Here is a 23657-nt window from a genome sequence, read left to right as displayed (position 1 = left end):
GGTGCTCTATCCACTGCACCACCTAGCTGCCCCAAGAATATTCTTTTAAAATAACAAACTCTGGTTAATGATCATAAGGGAGACTAAGAATTAGCAAATTAGTGGATTGTTGTTTTGCTCACACTCCTATCTGAAGAAGAAGCATTTATCAATTTAAGAACAATTTTCAGTTCATTAGAGGAAAGTGATGAAGCTTAAATTCTTTCCATGAAATTAAATATGCTTTAAACCAACGCATATTTTCCTTATCTTGTGTCTACATTTTAATTGAGGAAGAATTTCTTGCTAAACATAAATAACAGCCTTTAAAATTGAAATGCAAACAGAAACTTAATCATTTTCTTAATGTTTTTCCTAGCCATGGACATCAGCACATGTTTTCTAGTGATCAGTAGCGTATGTATGCACATAGTGTATACATGGTAGTCACACATACACGGTACATATTCAATATTATCCATACTGACAATGTCCATAAAAATGGTATGGAATTCCAAAAAAAATACTCTCAAAATGGTATGGAATTCCAAAAAAAAAATACCCTCAAAATGGTATGGAATTTCACCATGGTGAAACTATTTTACATGTGTAACTAAATGACAACATACTTTCTTCTGACTCTGAAGATAAAATAAGTAGTACAAAAACAAAGGAAAAGGTAACAACACTTTGTAGAATAAAGGATCACAGATTGAGAGCTAGAATGATTTTTATAGGTCATCCAATCTATTCATAGATGAAGAAACTGAGTCTAGAGATTAAGTGACTTGTCCAAGATGATAGAGGTAGCAAGTATCTAAAGTAGAATTTGAATCCAGGTTTTCCCAAATTCAAGTCCAATGTTTATTTTCTTTTTGTATTTGTATATCCATTGTCTTACATATAGTAAAATCTTGGCAAATGTGTGTTGTATTGAATAGGGTTTCAAAGAAGTTAGAAGGGAACAGAAAGGAAATACATTTTTGTTTGTTAATTTATTTCTACTTTGTTCAAATGTGTCATATGATATAATGAAATTTTATATATTATTTTATTCTATAATTTACATATTTTTGGTATAGTAAAAGTAAAAAAAATGGTAAAGATACCAATTTGGTATGTTTATCATAATATTGTTATATTTGACAGGTCAGGAAAAAAAACAGTGAGAAAAATTTATATATATCTATACAATTTGCTCACATATAAAATAGTTGACTCAAATATTTGGGGAAAAGTTCCAGATTCTAACAGGTAGTACTTGTTTCCAACTTGATAGCGTTCTTACCCTAATTTGCAAATAATAAATGACATCACATTTACTTTTACTACTGAGGGGAGTTCCTAGTTGGTCACTAATCAGATTACAGTGGCAATAACAATCTTCTTATCCAACCTAGAATCAAAGGAAATAACCCTCTCTTCTTTCAGTTTTTTTAAAAAAAGTAGTTTCATTCCATTTTCATTCAATAAATACTTACTATACACTTACTGTGTACAGAAGCCTTGGGGGAAGATAAAAATTTTAGTTGTTTTTTTAAAAAAAATCCCTACTTAGTTAGAGCTCACAGTCCTTTAAGAACATAAGAATCAAACATGAATAACTATTATATACAATAATATATGATGAATACATTAAGGGTTTGAAAAACCCTTTATTTGAAACCTTTTTTGTTTGAAAAATAAAATATTACATGAGATCCAATGGGGGTCACAAAGTAGGGAAACTGAGGGATAATATTATATATAACAATATCTAACATATATACCACTTTCAGGTTTGTGAAGAGTTTTGTAGATGCATTTAAAGTCAAACACATGCAATAGAACATGTGCATGAAACTAAGCTGAGTTTTGGAGTGAGCATTATCTTGATGGCAGCAAGGCAAAAAGTCTGTATCAAAGATGCAGGAAGAGCTTTACTACTTAGTAAGTTTTAAAGAGAGAGATAACTCTGAGGTTCTTGCTCCTTTCTTCCTCTCTCTTGAATAAGGGACATGGGATAGATCTCTCTTGAATGTCTTATTGCTGGTGGTGAGGGCGTCCTAGCACTTGTGGAGGATGTAAGTGTGTGGAGTGAGCAGATGTACTGTCTGGTAGAGTCTGAGCCTGGCCCTCATATTTCTGGTTATCTCTCTGCTTTGTGTTTCCTTTCCTGAGCACTGATGACCAAACAGCAAAAACAACAAAGATGTTTCCAGTCTTGATGGTGACCTTGGGAGTTTAGGAGTTGGGTAGCTTTTGGGTTCCTCAACTAGGTACTAGATAACTTATGTTTCTACCATGCTTCTGTGAGCAGAAGATGACCCTTTGGAAAAGAACGATCCCAAGATATACTCTAGTCTGTCAAGGGGTATGGATCTCTAACAAATTTTTCAGACAATGCTCATGAAAGTGAAATGGCTCAATTACCCTGACATGGGTTCTGTCAATAAAAAGTTTAAAAAAAAATTAAAATAAAAAAAGAAAGTGAAATGGCTCTTCATTAGCATCACATCCTTTAATATTTGACTTAAATCTAACTTTCTATAAGAAATCTTTCCTAGTATCACCTTAACCCTCACTCTTAATGCCTGTCCTCTGAGATTACCTTTCATTTATACCATATATACCTTTTATGTACATAGTTATTTGTATGGTATCTCCCTATCAGAATGAGAGCTCCTTGAAGGTAAAAATTGTGTCTTTGCTTTTTTTTTTTTTAATATATATTCCTAATAATTATTATAGTGCTTGCCACATAGTTTTTAACAAATGCTTGCTGATGGACTGGTTTAGGTCTCACAATCCTATAAAATAGGGATCTCAGATATCATAATTTTCTTTTTATAGAGGAAAAGATTGGATTTTAGGGAAGTTAAGTGCCTTTCTTATGGTTGCACATTAGTGTCAGAGGTGAGAGTTGAAGCCGATCATCCTTACAAATCTATCATTCCCTCTATTATAGATATTATGGTGTCGGGTCAAAGGTAGTCACAGAAGATAACCTGCTTTCAGGTCCTAGCACCAACATTAAATACAAATTAATGTAATAGATTTGGTAACACAGTATAAATTAAATATCTAAAGGCAGAAGGGACAATTGGGTGGGGATGACATAAACATAGTTCAATTAATTCAAGCAAGCTTCTCTAGTATAATTATGCAGTTCTCAGCATGCACATTCACATGGATCCCCTTTCCCTCCACATTGCATAAAGAGATCCATTAAGGACATGGCATTTGACTTTAAAGAACGTCTAGGAATATATCAAATAGCGATATTGTGGAGAGGCATTCTAAGCACAGAGAACAATCTGAACAAAGGAATAAAGCTAAGAAAGCACCATGTATATTTGAGAAGTAGAGAGTAGTCTAATTTGGCTAGAGAGCAGAACAGACAGTGACATTATGTGGACAATAAGACATGAAGTTGGATAAGTCAGTGGCGGGACAGAAAGGATCATTCACAAGAAACATACATACTCTTCTCTATCCCTCATCACCAATTATCCAAATCACAAACAGGCATCTCCAAGCCCTGATACATGCTCAATCACTTTGGTGCTTAAATGTTCCAGTAGTTCCCATTTGCACATAATCATGACTGGTATTCCAAAGAATGTTTTTTGTGAACTAATGTTCATTTACTTTACGTGCCCTTAGGGTGAATAGTTTAAAAGTACTAGCACATTTCAGAGTAGAAAATCAAAAGAATAAAAATTTCAGGTCCAAGGGCACACAGAATGGTATAGTAGAACCAAGAAATTAAACTGACCTTCTTAATTTCTACATAAGACCACATGACACCAAAGAAAAGCTTTCTTTTAAATAAACTGGAGGCAAAAGCAAGCTCAAAAGAACCAATACACTATCTAATTTATACTTTAATATATTTAACATCTACTGGTCATCCTGCCATCTAGGGGAGGGGGTGGGAAGAAGGAGGGGAAAAATTGGAACAAAAGGTTTGGCAACTGTCAATGCTGTAAAATTACCCATACATATAACTTGTAAATAAAAAGCTATTAAAAAAATACACTTTAAATATAAAAAATATAAACCTCATTATGTAGAATATGTAACTTTAGCTGCTAATAATATAGTCTGGTATCTCTCTATAATAATTTAGTCCCAAACACAGAAAAAAGCTTCCCTATCATTTTCAACATCTAAAATAGTAATACCTGCTAATTTTCAACCACTTCTCCCCAGCAACTCCCGAGCCCCAAATGAGACATGGACTACCAAACCAAATGTACAAGATTCCCTTTTACACTTACATGAGCTTTTGAAGTCTTTCTTTTTCAGTCTCCTCCTCATCATAGTTCCACGTGGACTGGTGGTATAGACACCTCGAGGTAATGTGCCCGTGTTCAGGGAATTCAGGCTATAGCCACTCATGGAGGTAGGAGAGATGGATGAAGACACCATAGCTGCTGCAAGAAAGCAGAAACTTGGCATAGAGAATTCTTGGATGGGGTGAGGTGCTGTCCACACCTGCTAGTCAGTAATAAGTCAGAGAAATATACACGAGATATAGGGATGGGATGGAGTCATCTCACAACAAAGACACAGACAGGCCTCTGATGCTTTAAATGTAAAATCTAACAAGTCTCTATGATCTAGTTGGAACCCTGGAGACACGATGGAAAACTTCTGCATTAGACAAGAGACATTAAAATACAGCTTCTTCAAAACCAAAACATTTAAGATGTTCACTTATCTTTACAGGTGATTTGTAACATGAACTTCACAGACACAGATAATTTAGAATAAATAACCTCATCACATGAAATCAAAGTGCTCTGAATTTCCATACCTTTTCTTAGTAACCAAGGCTGTCCACTTGGAAAAGAAAAGGGTTTAAGAGATGTCAGAAATAACCTTTCATTGTTATGAGAAAGTATGACATACATGAAGACAAAAATGGAATGAGAGAGGGGAGAAGAGAGGACAGAGAGAAAGAAAGGAGAGAATAAAAAGAGAGGAGAGAGGGAAAGGAGAAGAGAAAAGGGAAGGGAAGAGGAGGGAGGGAAGAAGAGAAAGAAAGAAGAAAGGAGAGGAGAGAAAGGGAGAGAAAAGGAGAGGAGAAGAGAAGAGAAAAGGGAAGGGAAAAGGAGGGGATGGAAGAAGAAAAAGGAAGAAGAAAGGAGAGGAGAAAGAACTTCAGAAACCAGAAGGAGAAAGCCTGGAATATTACGAGAGTTTTTCGGAGGAAGTGGTTTCTGGAATTTCCAGGATGCCATTCTGCAATGATCAGGTAGGTTGGTTTTATAATGGTGATAGGTGAGTAGCCTGCTGTGGTTGTTGGCCCAGGAATCCCAGGTAAGTTGCCCGTTGCTTCTTTGAACTTTATCTGCCCATGTGAAGGGATGACAGGAAATGGGGGAGGGGGGGAAGAAAGGAGAGGAAGAACCAAAAAAAGAGGAAAAGGTAACTGAATTGTTTGAAGGAAGAAAAAAGATGACAAAAATAAAAGAGGTTTGCAAAGGAAAAAGATTTGTTTGGCTTTTCCCTTTTTCTCAGTGGTCAGCAAAGCAGATGATTAACATCTGGGATTGAAACCTTTCATCCTCCCAAGAATAATGCATGCTTTTCTAAAGCCCATTTTTCTTCCTTTAAAGATGACTATTGAATCAATTTCTAATCTCCCCCTGTGCTTAGCTGCTGAGATTAAAAACATTTTTTAACTTAAAAGTCAACCCCATCAAGATATATGACACACTATTAGTAATTAAAGATTTGCAAATCTCTACCAGTTAACAGCCCTTGTATATTAAGCAAAAGAAAACTAGGAGAGATAAATCACATTCTCTCCTGATTTGAGCAGTTTACATGTCAGTCACTACAAGTTATTGCTCTGACATTTTAATTTAGCCAACATCTATCACTGCCATTTGATTATCCTCAACAATCAACTATTTCAACTAGGATCTTATCTAGGGCTTCCAATAATAAAGAGATCTTAGCCTATGATGTGATTTTATGTGGTTCTGAGCAATGTCCTTTTTTTTTTCTAGAAATGAATATTTGATTACTAGACTTGTATTTCTGTAAGGTGCTCAATTCATTTTTGACAATAAACGACATTTTGGGGGCAAAACTTCTCAATCGTTTTAATGTGATTTTTAGTGGCATTTCATTTCTTTCCCTAGACAACATGCTCTATGTTCCTTGCTATTAATATCTTTTTCCCTACCCAAAGCTTAAGAATACAAACAATACTGATCCTTGGTATACTTATCTGCTATGTTTTTCAAATAATCAAAACAATAAAGATCAGACTCATACATCTTTCTACTTCTCCTACCTTTAAGGTCATATGCTTTTCATTATTACCAAATATATCTATGGATACTCATTGCTTGTAACACCCCAATGTGATAGTTGAACCCTCTCCTTGCTGGAAGGTTCAGTCATTTATGTTACACATTAATGATCACATTAACCTCAGAGCTGAAAAAAGTACTCATTAACTTCAAATTCCATCTCATCTTTCATCCACGAGCCAAGCTAGTGCCTTTTATAGTAGATGAGGTAGAGCAAGCCCGTTCTTAAGAGAAATCTCCCCAGTGCAATTTAATATTCAAGAGAACAAGCCATAAATTCCCCTTGGGGAATAGTATTAACCTATATTTCTTGTAGCTGAGAGGCTACTCATCATCCTAGCTTCTGCTACCTTGTTCCTACTATTACAATGTTATGAAGCTTAAGGGGTAGGAAGAAAAAGGTGAAACAGGAGAAGCTCAGAGGCAATGGTCAGGAAAATAGAAAGAAAACCAGAAAAGGATGCTATTGTGGGAACCAAGGAATGAGAACATATCAAGGAGATATGGCTAATAGTATTAAATGCTGCAAAAGAAGGAAGTAGTTTGAAAATGAAGAAAAGATCATAAGATGTGGCATTTGGAAAGTCAATCAGTCAACAAGTATTTGTTAAAACCCTTCTATGTGCCCAGCATTGTGCTAATTAAAATGGAGATATAAAAGACCCTGAACTAAGTACAGCTCTTGTCATTTGCCAGCCAAGACTTTGTACACCTGAAATAATTAAGAAACAAGACAGTATATGATAAGTCCCTACTCCTCAACAAGGCTGGTCCTTCCATTTGTGACCTTGATCTCATCTGCTCTCTCCTCTTCCAAGACCTTATTCTATTAATCATTTAGATACATTTTGCATCTTCAAATTATTCCTTTATGTTGGCCCCTAATTTCTTTCTTTCTCTTTCTCTCTCTCTCTCTCTCTTTCTTTCTTTCTCTTTCTCTCTCTCCCTCCCTCCCTTTCTTTCTTTCTTTCAATTTTTTTTATTCCTGCCTTCCTTTCTTTTCTTTCTTGCTGAGGGAATTGGGGTTAAGGAGTTGCCCAGGGTCACACAGCTAGGTAGTGTTAAATGTCTGAGACTACATTTGAACTTGGATCCTCCTGACTTCAAGGCTGCTGCTCTATCCATTGTGGTACTTAGTTGTCTCTTAGCCCCTAATTTCTATCCAGAAATATGCTCAGGTTTCTCCTAACCAAGAGACTTCTGATGATCCTGTGATATTCTCTCACCTCTAGCCCTCTCTTCCTCCTCCCTTCCCCAACCAAATGATTATCCTCTTTCTCTTTCCCCTCTCTGACAAGAATCTAGAAACTTAGACTTTTTTGGCAAAGAGTGGGAGGCCAGAATATTCTTCAATTTATTAAATAAATCTATTTTTTAAAAAAAAGTTATTTACTTCAATGCTACATTAAGTTGTATAGAATTGGCTTCTAGATATCATCCCTTGCTTTCTTTTCTTTTTTCTTATTTTATAATTTTCTTCCCCTTGATGATCCCTTTACTCCCATAGTTGTCTGAGCACCTGAATACAGAAGATTCTTAAATCTCTCTCTCTGGCCCCAATTTCTCTTATGAATTCCAGGCCTGCATTTCCATCTACCAGATATTTTTCCTCTGGGTATTCTCATCTATCTTAAACTCAATATGACCAAAACTGAACACACACACACACACACACACACACACACACACACACACACACCACTGTCTCTCCCCTTAAACTTCTCTTTTTCTTATCAATTTTTGTAAATCTCATCACCATTCTTCTGTTGAAGAAGCTTAAAACTCCATCATTTCTCTCTTCTCTTTTGACTCATTCCCCAACATCCAATTAGTTGTTAAATGCTTACATTTCTACCACCAAGATACTCAAAGGCAGGGACTTGGTCTTTTAAAAATATCTTTGTATTTTCAATCTCTGGTACAATGTTTTGAAAATAGTATGTACTTCATATTCTTTTGAATGAAGATACAAAATTCAAACCTTTTGGCTGAGGACTTTAGTGTCTGCTACAATTTGGCTTTAATCCACTTTTCCAGGTTTATTTCAAACCAAATGTATCCATGTTCGTACCAAAATGAACAATTAGAACAGGTGTGGTACCGCATACCCATAGTTCCTGATGCTGGGGAAGCTGAGGCTAGTGTTTGGCCAATCTGAATGTAAGTATCCTAAGAAAGGAGCCAATATGGTGAGTCCCTTAGTATGGATGGCCACCATGCTACTTAAGAAGGCTAAGCTAGGAAAAGTGTAGGAAAACTGTGCTAATCAGTATTGGGACTTCATACATGAATGGCTGTTACATTTTTAGCCTAGAGAATAGAGAGAGACCAAGCATTAAAAAAAAGGGAGGGGAGGGGAGACAATCATTCTTCATCCTTTCTTATTTTTTTCTTCCTCCTGAAATCTTAACATGTTATCTACATGCAAAACAAACAAACAAACAAACAAACAAAAAACATTCTTTTCCTATTTCTACCTGTGGAGATATTTTATTTCTCTAAGGTCTAAATCACATTTTTCCTTCTCGATAAAGCCTAATCTTATATACACCATCGTTTCCCACCCCACTATCCTGACAGCTACAAGGGATGTCTCCCTTTGATCTCGCGTGTCTCTTTTCAGTTTAACAACTCCTATGTATTCATTACATAGTTTTTGTAGTTCTTGGTGTATCTGTCTTAACTCCATTAGACTGCCAAGTCCTTTGAAGGTAGAGACTGTATTATTTTTTTCCACCTTTGTATTCTCAGTACTGATCATGGTTCCTTGCCCATAATAGGCCTTTAATAAATGTTTATCGAATTGACTTGATGCTGTAGTCTGGATAGGAAATATGAAAGGAATTCAGATAAAGATGTAGGACTCTGTCAGCTTTGGGATTTTGTGTACTATCTCACCACCTCTATTAAAATAAGAGATGGATAATTCCAAAGCTAAAGGACCACTGACAAACCTGCTAAAATTACAAGTTATAAAAGCTCACTTACTTGCTGCTTCTCATATCAAGTACCATGCCAAGCAAAAGTCAGGTACCATAGCACTGCTCCCATATTTGAGCATCATATTATTATATAAAGTATATATTATTGAAAAAAAATTTTTAATGGGTTGGGTAGTTATGAGCACGTTTACATGTTGGCAGGAATGTAAACAGATTTTTACAATGTAAATAAGCTAGAAAAATAGGATTCACTTTATAGAAAGTAGTTTTCCAAATAATTTAATAGTATACATGCATTCTTTTAAAATAAGAGACACCTGTACATTACATTTGAAAGAAGATAAGTAAAAGTTTCTGAAGGGAAGAGGGGAGATAAGATCAGAACTACATCAAGGATTTCTTACTTGAACTAGTATGACCTATTAATTTTATATTTTGTTGTTATTGTTGTTGAGTCATTTTTTAATTGTTTCTAATTACTCATGACCTCATTTGGTGTTTTCTTGGCAAATATATTGAAGTGGTTTGCTATTTTCTTCTTCAATTTATTTTACAGATGAGGAAACTGAGGCACACAATTGCATGACTTGCCCAGGGTCATATAAATAGTAAGTTTCTAGGTTGGATTTGAACTCGTGTTCCTGATTGCAGGCCTGGTGCTCTAACCAGTGAACTATCTAGCTGTTAAGTTTCCTCCTCCATAAATGGTATCAGATATAAGAAGCAGAATAAGGTACTAAAAAGACTACTGGTCTTAGGTCAAAAGTCTTTGAGTCCAACTCTTATCAAATGTGCGACCTGAAGCAAGTCCTCTGTGAGTCATTTTTAAAAAAATCTTTTACATTGGGATAATAACACCCAGATAACCTCCCTTACACAATGCTGTGAAGAAAGTGCTGTGTAAATTCCATAATACTACATAAATGTGAATTATTATTATGCCAACTCTATGGTAAAGAAATATTAAGATTTTCTCCTAGTACATGCAGTTTAAAGAGTAAAATCAACCGCTTGAACTGAGTTGCAGGATAAATAATTTTATTCCTTTGTCAATATGTTGGAAAATTGCTTCGAGCAAACTTTTTATTATTGGTGTGTAGGGAAAATAAAAAGGAATAAGAAGAAATTGGCTTAAGAAAATAAAAAAACAATTTAGAAATTGATCTGGGAGTCATTAATGGAGGAATTTGGATAATATTACATTTCCATGACAAAACAACATTACTAGAAGAAATACACCTTCCTCTTCTTGTTGAAGAGATGGGGAACTATGACTACATAATCATTAAAATGTTTAACTGTTTTTTTTCTTCTTTGTTACAAAGGAAGGCTCATTAAGTTGGGGAAGCCAAAAGGGATTGATTCAGAAATAAATATAATAGGAAAAGAAAAGTCATTAGTAAAAGTTAAGGAGGAAAAAAAAAAAACACAAACCAGCATCACTCAAGATACATACTCCATTGCTGGACACATACTTCCCCAAACCCTTGCCAAGTCAACAAAGACTGTAATGTGAAAATCCTTATACATCAAAAAGTCTTTCTCCTTAGTTTGTGTGTTAGAAAATATCTCATCATTGTGACCTGTATGAATGATCTGTGATCTGGAGCCTATTGTAGTTCCTTATCATTTCTATTGAAATATTTTAAATGAGGGTAGATTTTTAAAAAAATGGATAATCTGCCTGCCCAGCACACTTTCTGTATTTTGCTCCATGTGCAAAATTAAAAATCTGATAAGAATGATGGGGTACTGTGGATTTCATTAGCTCCGGGGCTGTCTGAGCTCTATTTAATTAAAAGGGTTGTATCCAGCTGATTATTCAGTATGGAATTATCTACCCCACCCACATCCCCCACCTCAATGTCCCTTCTTAAACTGTAGAGAAAAAGTACAGACTCTTTTCAGAGGTGTAAGGCACGTAATACAAATAAGCTCTCTATATCCAAGAAGGCAATTCCAGAGAAATTTGCTATCTTCCTTCATGTACAGAAACATATTAATTCTCTTTGAAATATAATGATTCAGCACCAAAGGAGGCCTATCAGTTTGTAGAATATAAGAAAAATAAACAGACTTGGCTTTAAATTATGGCTTAAATTTTCTTTTGTTTTTATTTTAAAATAGGGGGACATTTTAAAAACAAAAACTACAGGAATGTCTCTGGTTGCTTTTTTTGAACATGAATTATTTTTATTCTTGTGGCATCTTTTGATTAAAGATACTTAGCTGGACTTCATTTAAAAACCAATAGGTACATTTGTGTGCTTTGAAGCCATAATCTTCGAGCTTCTTTTTTATTCTTGATATATGAATACATTGTGGCTCTTTAATGAATAACACTATGGAGGCAGCATAGTGGAATGAATAGAGAAGAGTAGGCCATGAAGCCAAGAAGACCTGGATTCCAGTCCTGCCTCTTATAGACATCAGCTGAGACCAGAGGTAAGTCTCCCTTCTCAGAGCTCTAAGCAACTCTTGGAGCCTACTGGTTATTCAGAAAGTGCCAAACTGCATTTGATAATATGGAGTTACTAAGGCAATAAAATCAGAAGTCCAGTTTCTGGTCTTATTAGTAGACTCTGCAGTTTTTGATTCGACCAAAACGTATTGCTAGTAAATTGTTTAACTATTAGACAATGGTATGTCCACTTTGGGAAGAGAAAGTTTCTCTATTATCCTGAGAAGAAAAGCTTTCAGAGATGTGACTAGACCTGATGAGGAATTACCTCTCTTCCTCCAAGATCTGAATGTTTCAGAGCATGCTAGACATGCATTTGAAACTCAGAGAAATAAAATACTCTACAAGGAATGGAGACTAATTCCCTGACTTCTTTGAAGCATGGTATCTCTTAAAATTATGAAGGAAATATGGGAATCAACTGTAGTTCTGTCAAAACACACATTCAGGTTTGCCTTTTGCAACTTCACCTTTGCAAGAAAGAAACCCAGCATTAAACTCAGCATTAAAAATGCTAAGTGCCTCTCTTCCTTCTGTTTCAATGGCCTTGAGAACTTTGCTTTACCTTCAGTGAGACTTTAATAAACAGTCTCAAAACTATTTTATGCCTCAATTTTGTGGATTCCCATGAAGTTATATCCAAGAAAACCACATACAACTTGAAAAGGGGGGCTTATAAGACAGAAGATGATCAATAAATACTCAATCATTAAGTATTTATTAAGTTCCTACTATGTGCCAGGCAATGGGCAAGGCGCTGGGGCAATAACAAGTCAACTTATAATACTGAAAAGGATGGAGATAGATTCAACCTCAGCCCCATTCCGATTTTTTATTCTCCTAGACAAGGAGGACCATGAGGAGAAAATAAGAGAAAAAGAGATTTATCCAAATGGATCTTCTTACCATGGTCAGGTCCCTTTAGTGCTACTCGAGTCTGGTGATAGGGAAGGATCTCAAGTTTGACCTGGTCTGTAGTATTGGCAAGGAATTGTGTTGCTTCTGCCATTGTGCAATATTCCATGCTAGTTCCATCGATGGAAAGAATATGATCTCCAACATGCAATGCGCCACATCTACAGAAAGGAAGAAAACTCAGTCTGATGAAAGTATGGTCCCTGTTTGGAATGTGACTTTTAGTTCCTTCATATTATTCATGAAAATTACAAGAAATATTAATTATCTTTTAAAAAAAAGAAAGGAAAAGTTCAGATGTTATAGGAGCCATCCAATGTCGAATTTTAAGCCTTTTAATACAAACCTGGTCTATAGAGAGAGACATGAAGGCTTAGGGAAAATGAAAAAATTCAGAAAAACAATGAATGTATTTTCCCCTTTCTTTCCCAACTTTTACGTGGGGAGTATACTAGGAAATAATTTAGAAAAACACTTTTTTTTCTCTTTCCCTCAATTTTTTCAGTTTTCCTTCCCTTAGGCCTTCATTTCTCTAAATGAGAGTTGATAAGTACACAATAACCCATGACATTGCCCAAAGAATTGGACAATTAATATGTGTGTGAATGACAATTGCATAATGAGAATAACCTGGGGGAAATATTAGGTAAGACCCCTCTCACACACGTATCCAGTTCACCATTTTCTTTTTATTTTGTTACTCCAAAGTTAAACATTTATTAGAACAGAAATTGCAAATGAGGATGGAAATTATGCAAGATTCAAACAAGTCATGAAACCAGGGCTGGCATGGAGACTTGAGGGAAAGACTGGGACAAGGGGAAGGGGGCTAGCTGCTACACCTTGCTGCAATCAAGAAACTGGCTACTGGATGAGTTGAGAAATGCAAACACAGCAGTCAGCATCCCGACGTACCAGTCAAGTGGACAGCTCCTTTAACTGGTTACCCCCTGTGGAATGGGAAAAAACAGAGGGAGAAAATTAAAGCATCCTGCACCATTGAACTGGAGAGCACCCCTGGATCAATGGCTGTTAAAGGCTTTAATGTAGGGTAAGACCACAGTGGAGCTGTAGACTGACCACCACAGGGGGTTGCTGCTCACAGCCCTGCTGTGAGAGATAATACTGGGAAGAACTGGGGTATAGGGAGAAAAGAACTAGGAGCATGCATAAGAGCCCGGCTCCTAACACATATTTTAAAATAAAATTTAGAAAAATTATTCTACAACTTTAGTAGCCTACCTCTCAGGGCAAAAAGTGTTTTTAATCATCCTTTCCATCTGTAAATATAATTTCATTTGGACGTGCTAGGTCACTCCAAATGGAGAAATGAAGTCTTTCTTATCAGGAACTATAAAATGACTTTGTAGGTGGGAAACCAGCATTTCCCTCCCATCACACTCAGCAACATTCTAAAATATTAATTAGAAGGAAAAAAACCTAAGGTAAAGGAGTTTCATTTTTATTGTGTTGTAGGAATGAGAAATGCACCTTAAAGGGACACTTCAAGGTTGTAAAACCTTAAGATTAACACACCATGACAGCTGTTTCACACTGCAGAGCTTTTCTTTAAGGATTCCAGCCAGGTAGTCAATTTTTTTTTTTCATTTAAGAAAAATAATAAGATTTCATGGTTATAGGGTTTAACTCCTTTGGATACTTCACTGCATGCTACATCACAAACAAAGAGCTGTTTGACTTCTCCATGGTAATAATAGAAGGTTTATGTGGCAATGGAGAGTTTGCTTTACTCTTTAAAAAAAAGACTCAAAAACCCTGCCCCAATGGCCAAATTAAATATTTAGGGAGAATCCTTAAACTGAGAGTGCCATCATGGGGCAACTGGTAGGGTAGGTAAATTTTAAGGTCCAACAACAGTGACTTGTCTCTCTAAATGAAACTTATTGAAAATGGCAAGGAAACTTAATTTTTAGCTTTTTATTTGTTGTTTCTTTTTGCCATGCAGTTTGCGAGATGAAGCATCTTCATGGATACTCACCTGTCAGCAATACTTGCAGATTTGATTTTGTCAATGATGATGACCTGCTTATTACAGCACATTGAGGTACTCAGTGCAACACCAAGGCTGGAACCAGGAGTTTTGGCAACTTCAACAAGCAGTGGCCCAGAGGCTGTTGCCACTGAATCTGTTGGAAATTTAATTTAAAAATGAAAATAAAGAAGTCAGTTTAATAACAATATTGATAATAATTCAATCATACTGTAGACCTGGTAGAACTGCAAATACAAAATATATCAAAAGGGGCAGCCAGGTGGCACAGTGGTTAGAGCCCCAGCTGAGTTCAAATCCAACCTCAGGCACTTTAACACTTACTAGCTGTGTGACTGGACAAGTCACTTAACCCCAATTATTTTAGCAAAAAGAAAAATATATATATATGTATGTGTGTGTATATATATTATATATACATATATATACATATCAAAAGATTGATCAGTGATGCATTTGTGTCACAATATTAGTGACAAATACATCTTTCACAACATATTTTTGTGCTTTTCTGATTCTGGGTCCACTTGGGTCATAGATTGGTGGAAGCCTGTCATGTATAGATGAATCCAGTAGTTACAGACTCCTCCATTATTCTACTTTTTGGACTCCTCTAATTTCCTTGATCTAGCTGAAACCTTCCTCATATAACTCCTGTTGAGGAGTTATAATTTTAGCTTTTGGAACTAAAATGTCAAGTATTTCCTCAATATGATAGTCCTTCAAATACTTGAGCACAGATGTGATCCCCATCTTCCATTTTTCTCATGGAAAAAGAAGACATTAAATCATATTAACATCCCTGGTATATGCAACAACATAGATAATTTTACTCAACCATCTCTTAATTATTAATATTAATCTACAATTCAGTCCAATCTCATATATACTTATTAAACGAGCTACAGTGCTTATGTTCAGTGAAACAAAGATGAAAGACAAAATCAGTCGCTATTTGGAAGGAGCTTACATTCAACCATCAAGAAACAAACATATCAACAGATAAGTATATGCAAAACCACTGAGACAGCAGTAAAAAACTAAAGGGATTAGAAAGCTTTCCAATAAGTACTTAGATGGCACAGTGAGAAGTTACAGTACAATTCCTGGAATCAGGAAAACCTAAATTCAAATCTGGTCTTAGACACTTAATAGTTGCATGATCTTGAGCAAGTTAGTTGGCCTGTCTCAGTTTCTATATTTGTAACATAGAGTAATTATAATAACTACCTCCCAGGATTATGAAACAATTTATACAAAACACTTTTCAAACTTTAGAGTACTATTTGAGATGTTAGCTATTATTACCAATAATAATTATTGATAATATTGATAACCAGCAATAATAATGGCAGCTACTATCTTCATAGGAGATGGGACACAAATTGATCCTTGAAAAAAGTTAGAGATTCTAAGAGATGGAGGCAGGGAAGGAATGAACCTGTCAAAGGTATTTGCCACTATCACTATCCAGCACAGATTCTTGAGGATTTCCCTATAGTAGGTGAAATGTCTATTTGCACATGATATTGTATTGATAGCACTAAGCCTTAGAACACTGTAAAACTTATAAGATTCACAATTATTCAAAAGACTTCAGTTTAATAATCCACAAAGGAAAAATCCAATTGAAAGAAGAATGCTTACTATCTAGGCTATAACATACAATTGAATGGATAGCCTGTAAATTTGTTCCATCAGTATATTTTTGAAAGAAATATCAGATTAGAGATGAACTCTATTTAAGCAGAAGAGGATTAAATAGACTGCATTTGGGAAATAACACAGATTTTCAGTGATTTCAAACTTTTCCCTGAAACAAAGCCCCATCTTTTCAATGTTAATATGATATTTTGTGGTAGAAAATCATGGAATGCTAGATTCTTCAAAGAATCAAAAGTATAAGTGCTCAAAAGGGCAATAAAAACCTATATTGTGGGCATAAACAAACTACAGAATTTTACAAATGATAACCTGAAAATAGAAGGTATTATAAATCACAGTGATATTATCACCCAAGATATGAATAGAAAAGTAGGCTGAACTGATAACATGGAAAGGAGATGACATAAGAGGTATACAGTTTGTGTGCTGCACTGTTACCCATGGGATGTTAAAAGACCTAGCCAGAAGCCCCAAGAATGGAGGAATTATGAGAAGAAATGGAAATAATTACACAGGATTAAAAGGCATTAGTAAGTTATGATTTTTACTACTTTTGACAGGCCAATCTCCACCCATAAAAACACATAGTTGAAGAAATATTGTCTTTTGTCTTTAGCAGAAATAGTTCTAGCAGATGTCTAAATAGGCAAAGTCTTTCATCAAGACTATTTCCTGCCTATGTGCCAGTTTTAGCATCTACTTCTAGAACTCATTATTTATTTTCTTTTCCTGGTTGGGCAGTCCATAGTTATGTTTCCATCATAATATTGTTTTTCTTTTTATCTTCATTTATCCTCATTCAAATGATTAGGGGGGGAAGGATTTAGGTCAGGACATGATTTAGAACAAGATGGCAATATGGTGGTGTCTGGGTTGCCACAGTTACCATAATACAAAACCCCATATTGAATAGGATGTAAGCTGGTGTAATTTCTCCAAGTAGGAACCATCTCAAGCAGACTCTGAGACCTGTTGGATATCACATCCAGGACTACTACCTACCTATAATTAAAGTCTATGGAACCCAGTTAACTCTAAAGAATGAGATCACAAGATTTGTTCCTTAAAGAGATAACTCTAGATTAGTTGCTGCCCTAACTAGGTCCAATTGCTGAATCAATTACCTCCCTGGTGATCTGACATACCCTTCTAAATAATCAAGAGACATGAACTTTGTGAGCATCTATTCAGGACAATGTATAGAAGGGATTTGGGTGAAGATAACAATTTCCCTGTCCTTTTTCCTGAATTAAGGAGGAGAGTTGTGACTCTGCATTAACTTCAAGAAGCTCAAATGAAGTAACTATCCATAAAATAACTTCCATCCATTTCTTATTTCAGTTATCCTGAGGGAAAGGTACAGGGGCCAGCATTTATATTAAGTGGGATTTATGGAAGAACTGAATCTTGTGAGAGTTAGCATCAAGCACAAGAGGAAAAGTGTCTTCTACACCAGAATTGGATATAATGAATACCATTTTATGCCATTTAAGAGAGGTAATGGCCCGGCACCAGTTTCCTTAAACATTACTCCCTTCCATGCTATAGCCCAGTTACTTTGCCTTACTTGCTGTTCCTCTCTTCAGAAACTCCATTTCTCAGTACTATGCATTTTATTGACTATTCCCCTTGGCTGTAATACTCTCTTCTCTTCACCTCCCTCATCTCTTTTTCCTCGCTTTCTTCAAGAATCAGCTTAAATTTCATCATCTTCTGCAGGTCTTTTCCAGTCCTCATCATTTCAAGTGCTTCCTCTCTGAGATGATCTTCCATTTACACAGTACATACTTTCTAAGTACAAAACTGTATATTGTCTTGCCCTATTAGAATGTAAGCAGGAAGTACATTTTTTTTTGGTGGCCGGGGCGGGGGGGAAAAAGGGGGGTCTTAGTAGAGTACCTGGCACATATCAAATGTTTTACTGTTGACTAACTCCAATTTTTCCTTCTGGAGATAAAGTTGACAAGCCTGTTATCAGGCAGCTAAGTGGTACAGTAAGTAGACTTGGAAGTCAGGAATAACAGTTAAAATTCTGCTTTGATTATCAAACTGTGCATACCCTTTGATCCAGCAGTGTTTCTACTGGGCTTATACCCCAAAGAGATACTAAAGAAAGGAAAGGGACCTGTATGTGCCAAAATGTTTGTGGTAGCCCTGTTTGTAGTGGCTAGAAGCTGGAAAATGAATGGATGCTCATCAATTGGAGAGTGGTTGAGTAAATTGTGGTATATGAATGTTATGGAATATTATTGTTCTGTAAGGAATGACCAGCAGGATGAATACAGAGAGGTCTGGCGAGACTTACATGAACTGATGCTAAGTGAAATGAGCAGAACCAGGAGATCATTATATACTTCAATAATGAAACTGTTTGAAGATGTATTCTGATGGAAGTGGATCTCTTCGATAAAGAGAGCTTTAATTGATCAAAGATGGACAGAAGCAGCTACACCCAGAGAAAGAACACTGGAAATGAATATAAACTGCTTGCTTTTTTGTTTTTCTTCCCGGGTTATTTATACCTTCTGAATTCAATTCTCCATGTGCAACAAGAAAACTGTTTGGTTCTGCACACATATATTGTATCTAGGATATACTGCAACCCATTCAACATGTAAAGGACTCTTGCCATCTGGGGGAAAGGGTGGAGGGAGGGAGGGGTAAAATCGGAACAGAAATGAATGCAAGGGATAATGCTGTAAAAATTACCCTGGCATGCATTCTATCAATAAAAAGTTATTTAAAAAAAATAAAATTCTGCTTTGGATCAGACACTAATTATATAACCCTAGATGACACTGAATTGCTATCAGTCTTAGCTTCCTCATTTGAGAAATGAAGATAGCAATAGCACTCATTTTATGCTATTGTGAAGCACACAATATACACACACACACATACACATATGTATATATAAATATATGTACATATGAAGTTGTAGATTACATGCATATATATATAAAGTTCTGTGTAAACTTTAAAGCACTATATTATGGTTATTATTATTGTTATAATCATGGAAGGCTATTATAATAACAGGTACAATGGAAAAGGAGGAAAAATAGAAAAGGAGATGTGCAATTCATGAGACAGAATAACTAAGAGAGCAAACAACAAAACATACGATCTCAGGTAGCTATAGTATATACAATGCATATAGTACAGTGTTTATTAATAGGGAAATTAGAAGCCCTAAATCAAGGAAACATGAGCTTGCATAGACTTCAAGAGGGAGTAGAAGGTAGAAGAGTCTGAAATGCTTCATCCATAAGGTCATGAAAGTCAAACAGGACTGACAGATTGAACAAAGTCAAGGGAGAAAACTTGACTTTATAAGTTATTAGTGATACAATGTCATGGGACTCATGACCAGAATTTAGTATTAGAAAGTTATACTTTATTGAAAAGGGTGGAGGAATGGCACTTTGGCAACATTAAAAAGAAATCTTCAAGGAAATCCAGCATCAGGAGTGAAATTCTCAAAAGAATATCTGAATAAGGATCAAAGGAGTTAGAAATAAAAAAAAAAATTTAAAAAAACCTAGACTTGGGGTTCTCAAATGTGGCCCAGAAAATCCTGGGGGGTCTCTGAAACCCATTCAGAATGTTTATAAATCCAAAATTAGTTTTTATTTCTAATATGGTAAATATCTATAAATATAGCCTACATAAACAAAAATTCATTAATTATTAATAGTATAAAGATACCAAAAACAAAAGCTTATTTATTTATTCATCCATCCATTCTTACTTAAATATCTATCTATTCATTTATTTACTTATCTATCTATCTATCTATCTATCTACCTCCCTAACTATCTAGGCAATCATGGTGGAGTGACTTGCCCAAGTTCACGTAACTACTATCAAGTGTCTGAAGTCACATTTGAACTCAGGTCCTCTGACTCCAGGTTGGGTGCTCTGTTCAGTGAATCACCTTGCTGTCCCAATACTGAGAACATAAGTTTGAAAATCATTGCTCTAGACCAAGACTTCTTAAATTTTTTTCACTTATGACCCCTTTTTGCAGAAGAAATTTTTACATGGCCCGGGGTATACAGGTATATAAAATAGACACACAAATCAAACATTTACTGGTAATATATCATAATTTCAAGACCCCTACATTTAGTTATGAGACCCACATGGGATCACAGACCACAATTTAAGAAATTGGGCTCTAGATGAGCTGGACAGACGGAAGAATTAAATAATAAATGTTTATTGGAAAGAACTGTAAACAAAACTTGTTAGAAATGTTTTAAGAAGGTTAGATACAGGTTGGATAAGATGATTATTAACATTTTATTAGGTTTTAAGCATCTCTGATTTGATGATAATCTGTTGTTTATACTGACATTTTCAATATTTTTACACAAATGTATCACCTAAAAGAGAAATTAATAAGTCCATGGCACCATTGCTTGAATGTTAAAAAAAAAAAAAAAACAGCCTTTCAATAGCCTAAAGAAATACTTTTCAGATTTATTTTAAAACTATAAAGATCTGGAATGAATCCAGACTATACTATATATATTGGCTGACATTTTCTTAGAATGGCAAACTTTTATGAGATTTTTTTCAATGGGTGCTCACAAAATTCTTGCTCTGGCTTTTAAGAAAAGGTACTAAATTTCTTTAGAGACTAAATAAAGAGGCATCTTTCAAGACTTGAAAATTTTTGTGCTGGTATTCCTGTTAGGGCACTGAGATTTTTTTTTTTTTGAAAAAATTACTGTGTTAGAGGAAGTCATTGGGGCAGTAATTATGGGGGGGAAAAAGACCTAACCTCAGAAACTGTGCAGTTGCCCCTATTTTTTATGTTAAAATAATATTCATGGAAACAAGCTAGAAATCAAAGGATAAGGAATTACTTGCAATCAAGACCAATGATCAGTATCATTTGGAAAGTTCTTTTGTCATGTGGTGACAATCTTCAACAATAATAAAAAGAGTATTCATGAGGCCTTTACTTTATTTTAAGGCTTATTCAGTTATCACTTGGAAATCCCAAATGCTCCTGCATGTAAGTTACAAAAGTCCTTATAAAAAGTGTCATTAGAAATGCTCCAGTATTTTGCAACGATATCTAGTAAGACGTAAAAGATAACCAAAGTGATATAGGTGGGAGACACACATTAAAGATGGAAGGAGAGAAGAAAAAGACTTGCTAGAATGAGAAGAAACAAACAAAAATCAAAAAGAAATCAAGTTCACAGCCCCTGACAGAGGATTAATTCATCATGTTGAAGTAAAGCATGGGTGTGAAAAATGAATCATACAGACATAAATTATTCATGGTTAAAGAGGTTTCATTCATTAAGATATTTACATCAACAGTGAAGCACTTACAAACTATGGTGATTTATAGGCTACTATAATTATGTAAGACACACTGATGACTGTTTGCATCAAAAACACTCTAGATTTTTTTCATTTTGTTAATCAATTTTCCTTCCCAACAGTGCATTTTAAACAGAGAACAAGGCTTGATTATACCCCACCTAAGGCAACGCAAAGATTTTTTTTTGCAAGTTAATACTAATATGGCCTGGCTAACATATCCTTTACATAAATAGTATGAGAAACAGGGTACTTGTCAAATTATTCATTATCAAAAAAGTACTATTATTCTCAACTTAGTGCTCAAACAGTGATACTAAACCATTTCATCAACTTTCCCACGGACTAAACAAAAAACATTTTTGAAGGATTGAGAACCTGACTGTTGCTTATCTAGAGATATTTCTAGGGAAGTAGCCAAGGATATGAAATAACCAGCACTCTGTAAATGTGAATTATTCATATAAAACTACTACAAGCCTATTATAATGTCTAATCAAGATCAGAAGTGAGGGGTGGTCCTTGAAGGCTAATAGCATGTGAGCTTTAGACAGTTTTCTAAGCTGGGCTGGCTTTGAGTTAGGGAGTCAGGGACTATTTATCTTTACAGAGAAGGCACAGATAAAGTTCAGTCAGTAAATTAGTCAGCAAGCATTTATTATTTGCAGGCACTGTACTATGGTCTAGGGAGACAAAAAAAGAGCAAAAAACAGTTTCTGCCCTCAAGAGGCGTGCATTCTAATGAAGGGGACAAAATTCAATAACTAGATGTGACCTAGATATGAATAACTAGATATGAAGAGTAGATAGAAATTTAAAGATCTCTATTCCTATGTTGGCTACAAAATGATGCTTTTTCAGTCACAAGAACTCAAAGAACATAACTGACTAAATCCAAAAATAGAAGAGCACCTAGACAAGAATTACAGAGGATGACAGGAATGCATTAGTTGTAATTTGATTTCTAGAAGGACTTCCTGAATTAATAAGATCACAGGTTCATTGGAATTCTTGGGGATAAGGATAGGAAATAGACATGATACAAGGAGTTTCTAGGTGAAGAAACTAGCAGTGAAAGGAAACATCTTCACTGTAACTTCCTATGTAGTGGCTTAGCTTTTAGGATTATGTTTCTAATTAGGATCCTCCCATTCAGGGGTCCTCAAACTTTTAAAATACAGGGCCAGTTCACTGTCCCTCAGACTGTTGGAGGGCAGGACTATAGTAAAAACAAAAACTTTGTTTTGTGGGCCTTTAAATAAAGAAACTTCATAGCCCTGGGTGAGGGGGATAATCGTCATCAGCTGCCGCATCTGGCCCACAGGCCGGGCCGTAGTTTAAGGACCCCTGCGTACTATTAAACTCCTCAGGTGTATTCCGATCAGTGATAATAACAGAGTTAAAACATTTTTAAGTAACAGGCAATGAGAAGAATAAATCATGGAATTTCATAAATGGTTTGTATGGGGCTGAGGGGATATAGTCTGGGGAAAATAATGCTTTCTCTGGTAGTCAACTATTGTTATTCTGATAGGCAGAAGAGGTTTGGGGGGTTGGAGGAAGAATTCTAAATCTCTTGTAAAAGAAAAGATCTAAGATACCACAGTTATCTAAGGAGCAATCTTTTAGGCAGTTCATAATGTTCATGTTATCTTTACTTTTTAAAAAATTTAAAATTTAAATCAATACGGCATCTGGGGGCATTCATTGACATGATTAATGACAGTGATTGCTAAAAATAAGAAAAAAATCACATTCTTCAAGAATGTGATGTGAAACCCGCAAAGCATCAGTTCCATATTATCCACCTCCAGAAGACCTGACTCTTCTTCCTCTAAAAATAGTGGCTGTCAGTTCCTCTTCTGAACTGAGCAAGTGATCCCCTAAAAAATGGAAGCTCTGTCAGTTTATGCTGAGGCAGAGAAGCTGTATATGCAGGGATATGAGCTTTGCCTAGCTGCAAAACCTCATACTCAGGATTATTAAGTGTCAGGGGGATAGTAGTTGGACTTGTGACTTCATTGGTATTG

General features: G+C 35.5%; 1 protein-coding gene across 1 annotated transcript in view; it reads right to left on the bottom strand.

Moving 5' to 3' along the window:
* The window catches only part of GRIP1 (glutamate receptor interacting protein 1), a 309316-nt gene that overhangs the window by 125879 nt on the left and 159780 nt on the right, over positions 1 to 23657 (bottom strand). Inside the window, exons 10-12 of the mRNA XM_051962442.1 lie at positions 14608 to 14755; positions 12600 to 12769; positions 4242 to 4397 (exon numbers count right to left, since the gene is read on the bottom strand). Of these exons, the coding sequence (XP_051818402.1) occupies positions 4242 to 4397; positions 12600 to 12769; positions 14608 to 14755 (474 nt within the window). The remainder of the gene's footprint in view (positions 1 to 4241; positions 4398 to 12599; positions 12770 to 14607; positions 14756 to 23657) is intronic.

The sequence above is a fragment of the Antechinus flavipes genome, chromosome 5 (genome assembly GCF_016432865.1).
Source record: "Antechinus flavipes isolate AdamAnt ecotype Samford, QLD, Australia chromosome 5, AdamAnt_v2, whole genome shotgun sequence".
NCBI classification, from domain to species: Eukaryota; Metazoa; Chordata; class Mammalia; order Dasyuromorphia; family Dasyuridae; genus Antechinus; species Antechinus flavipes.
Note: the sequence above shows the minus strand (reverse complement) of the source record. Positions and strands in the feature narration are given on the sequence as shown.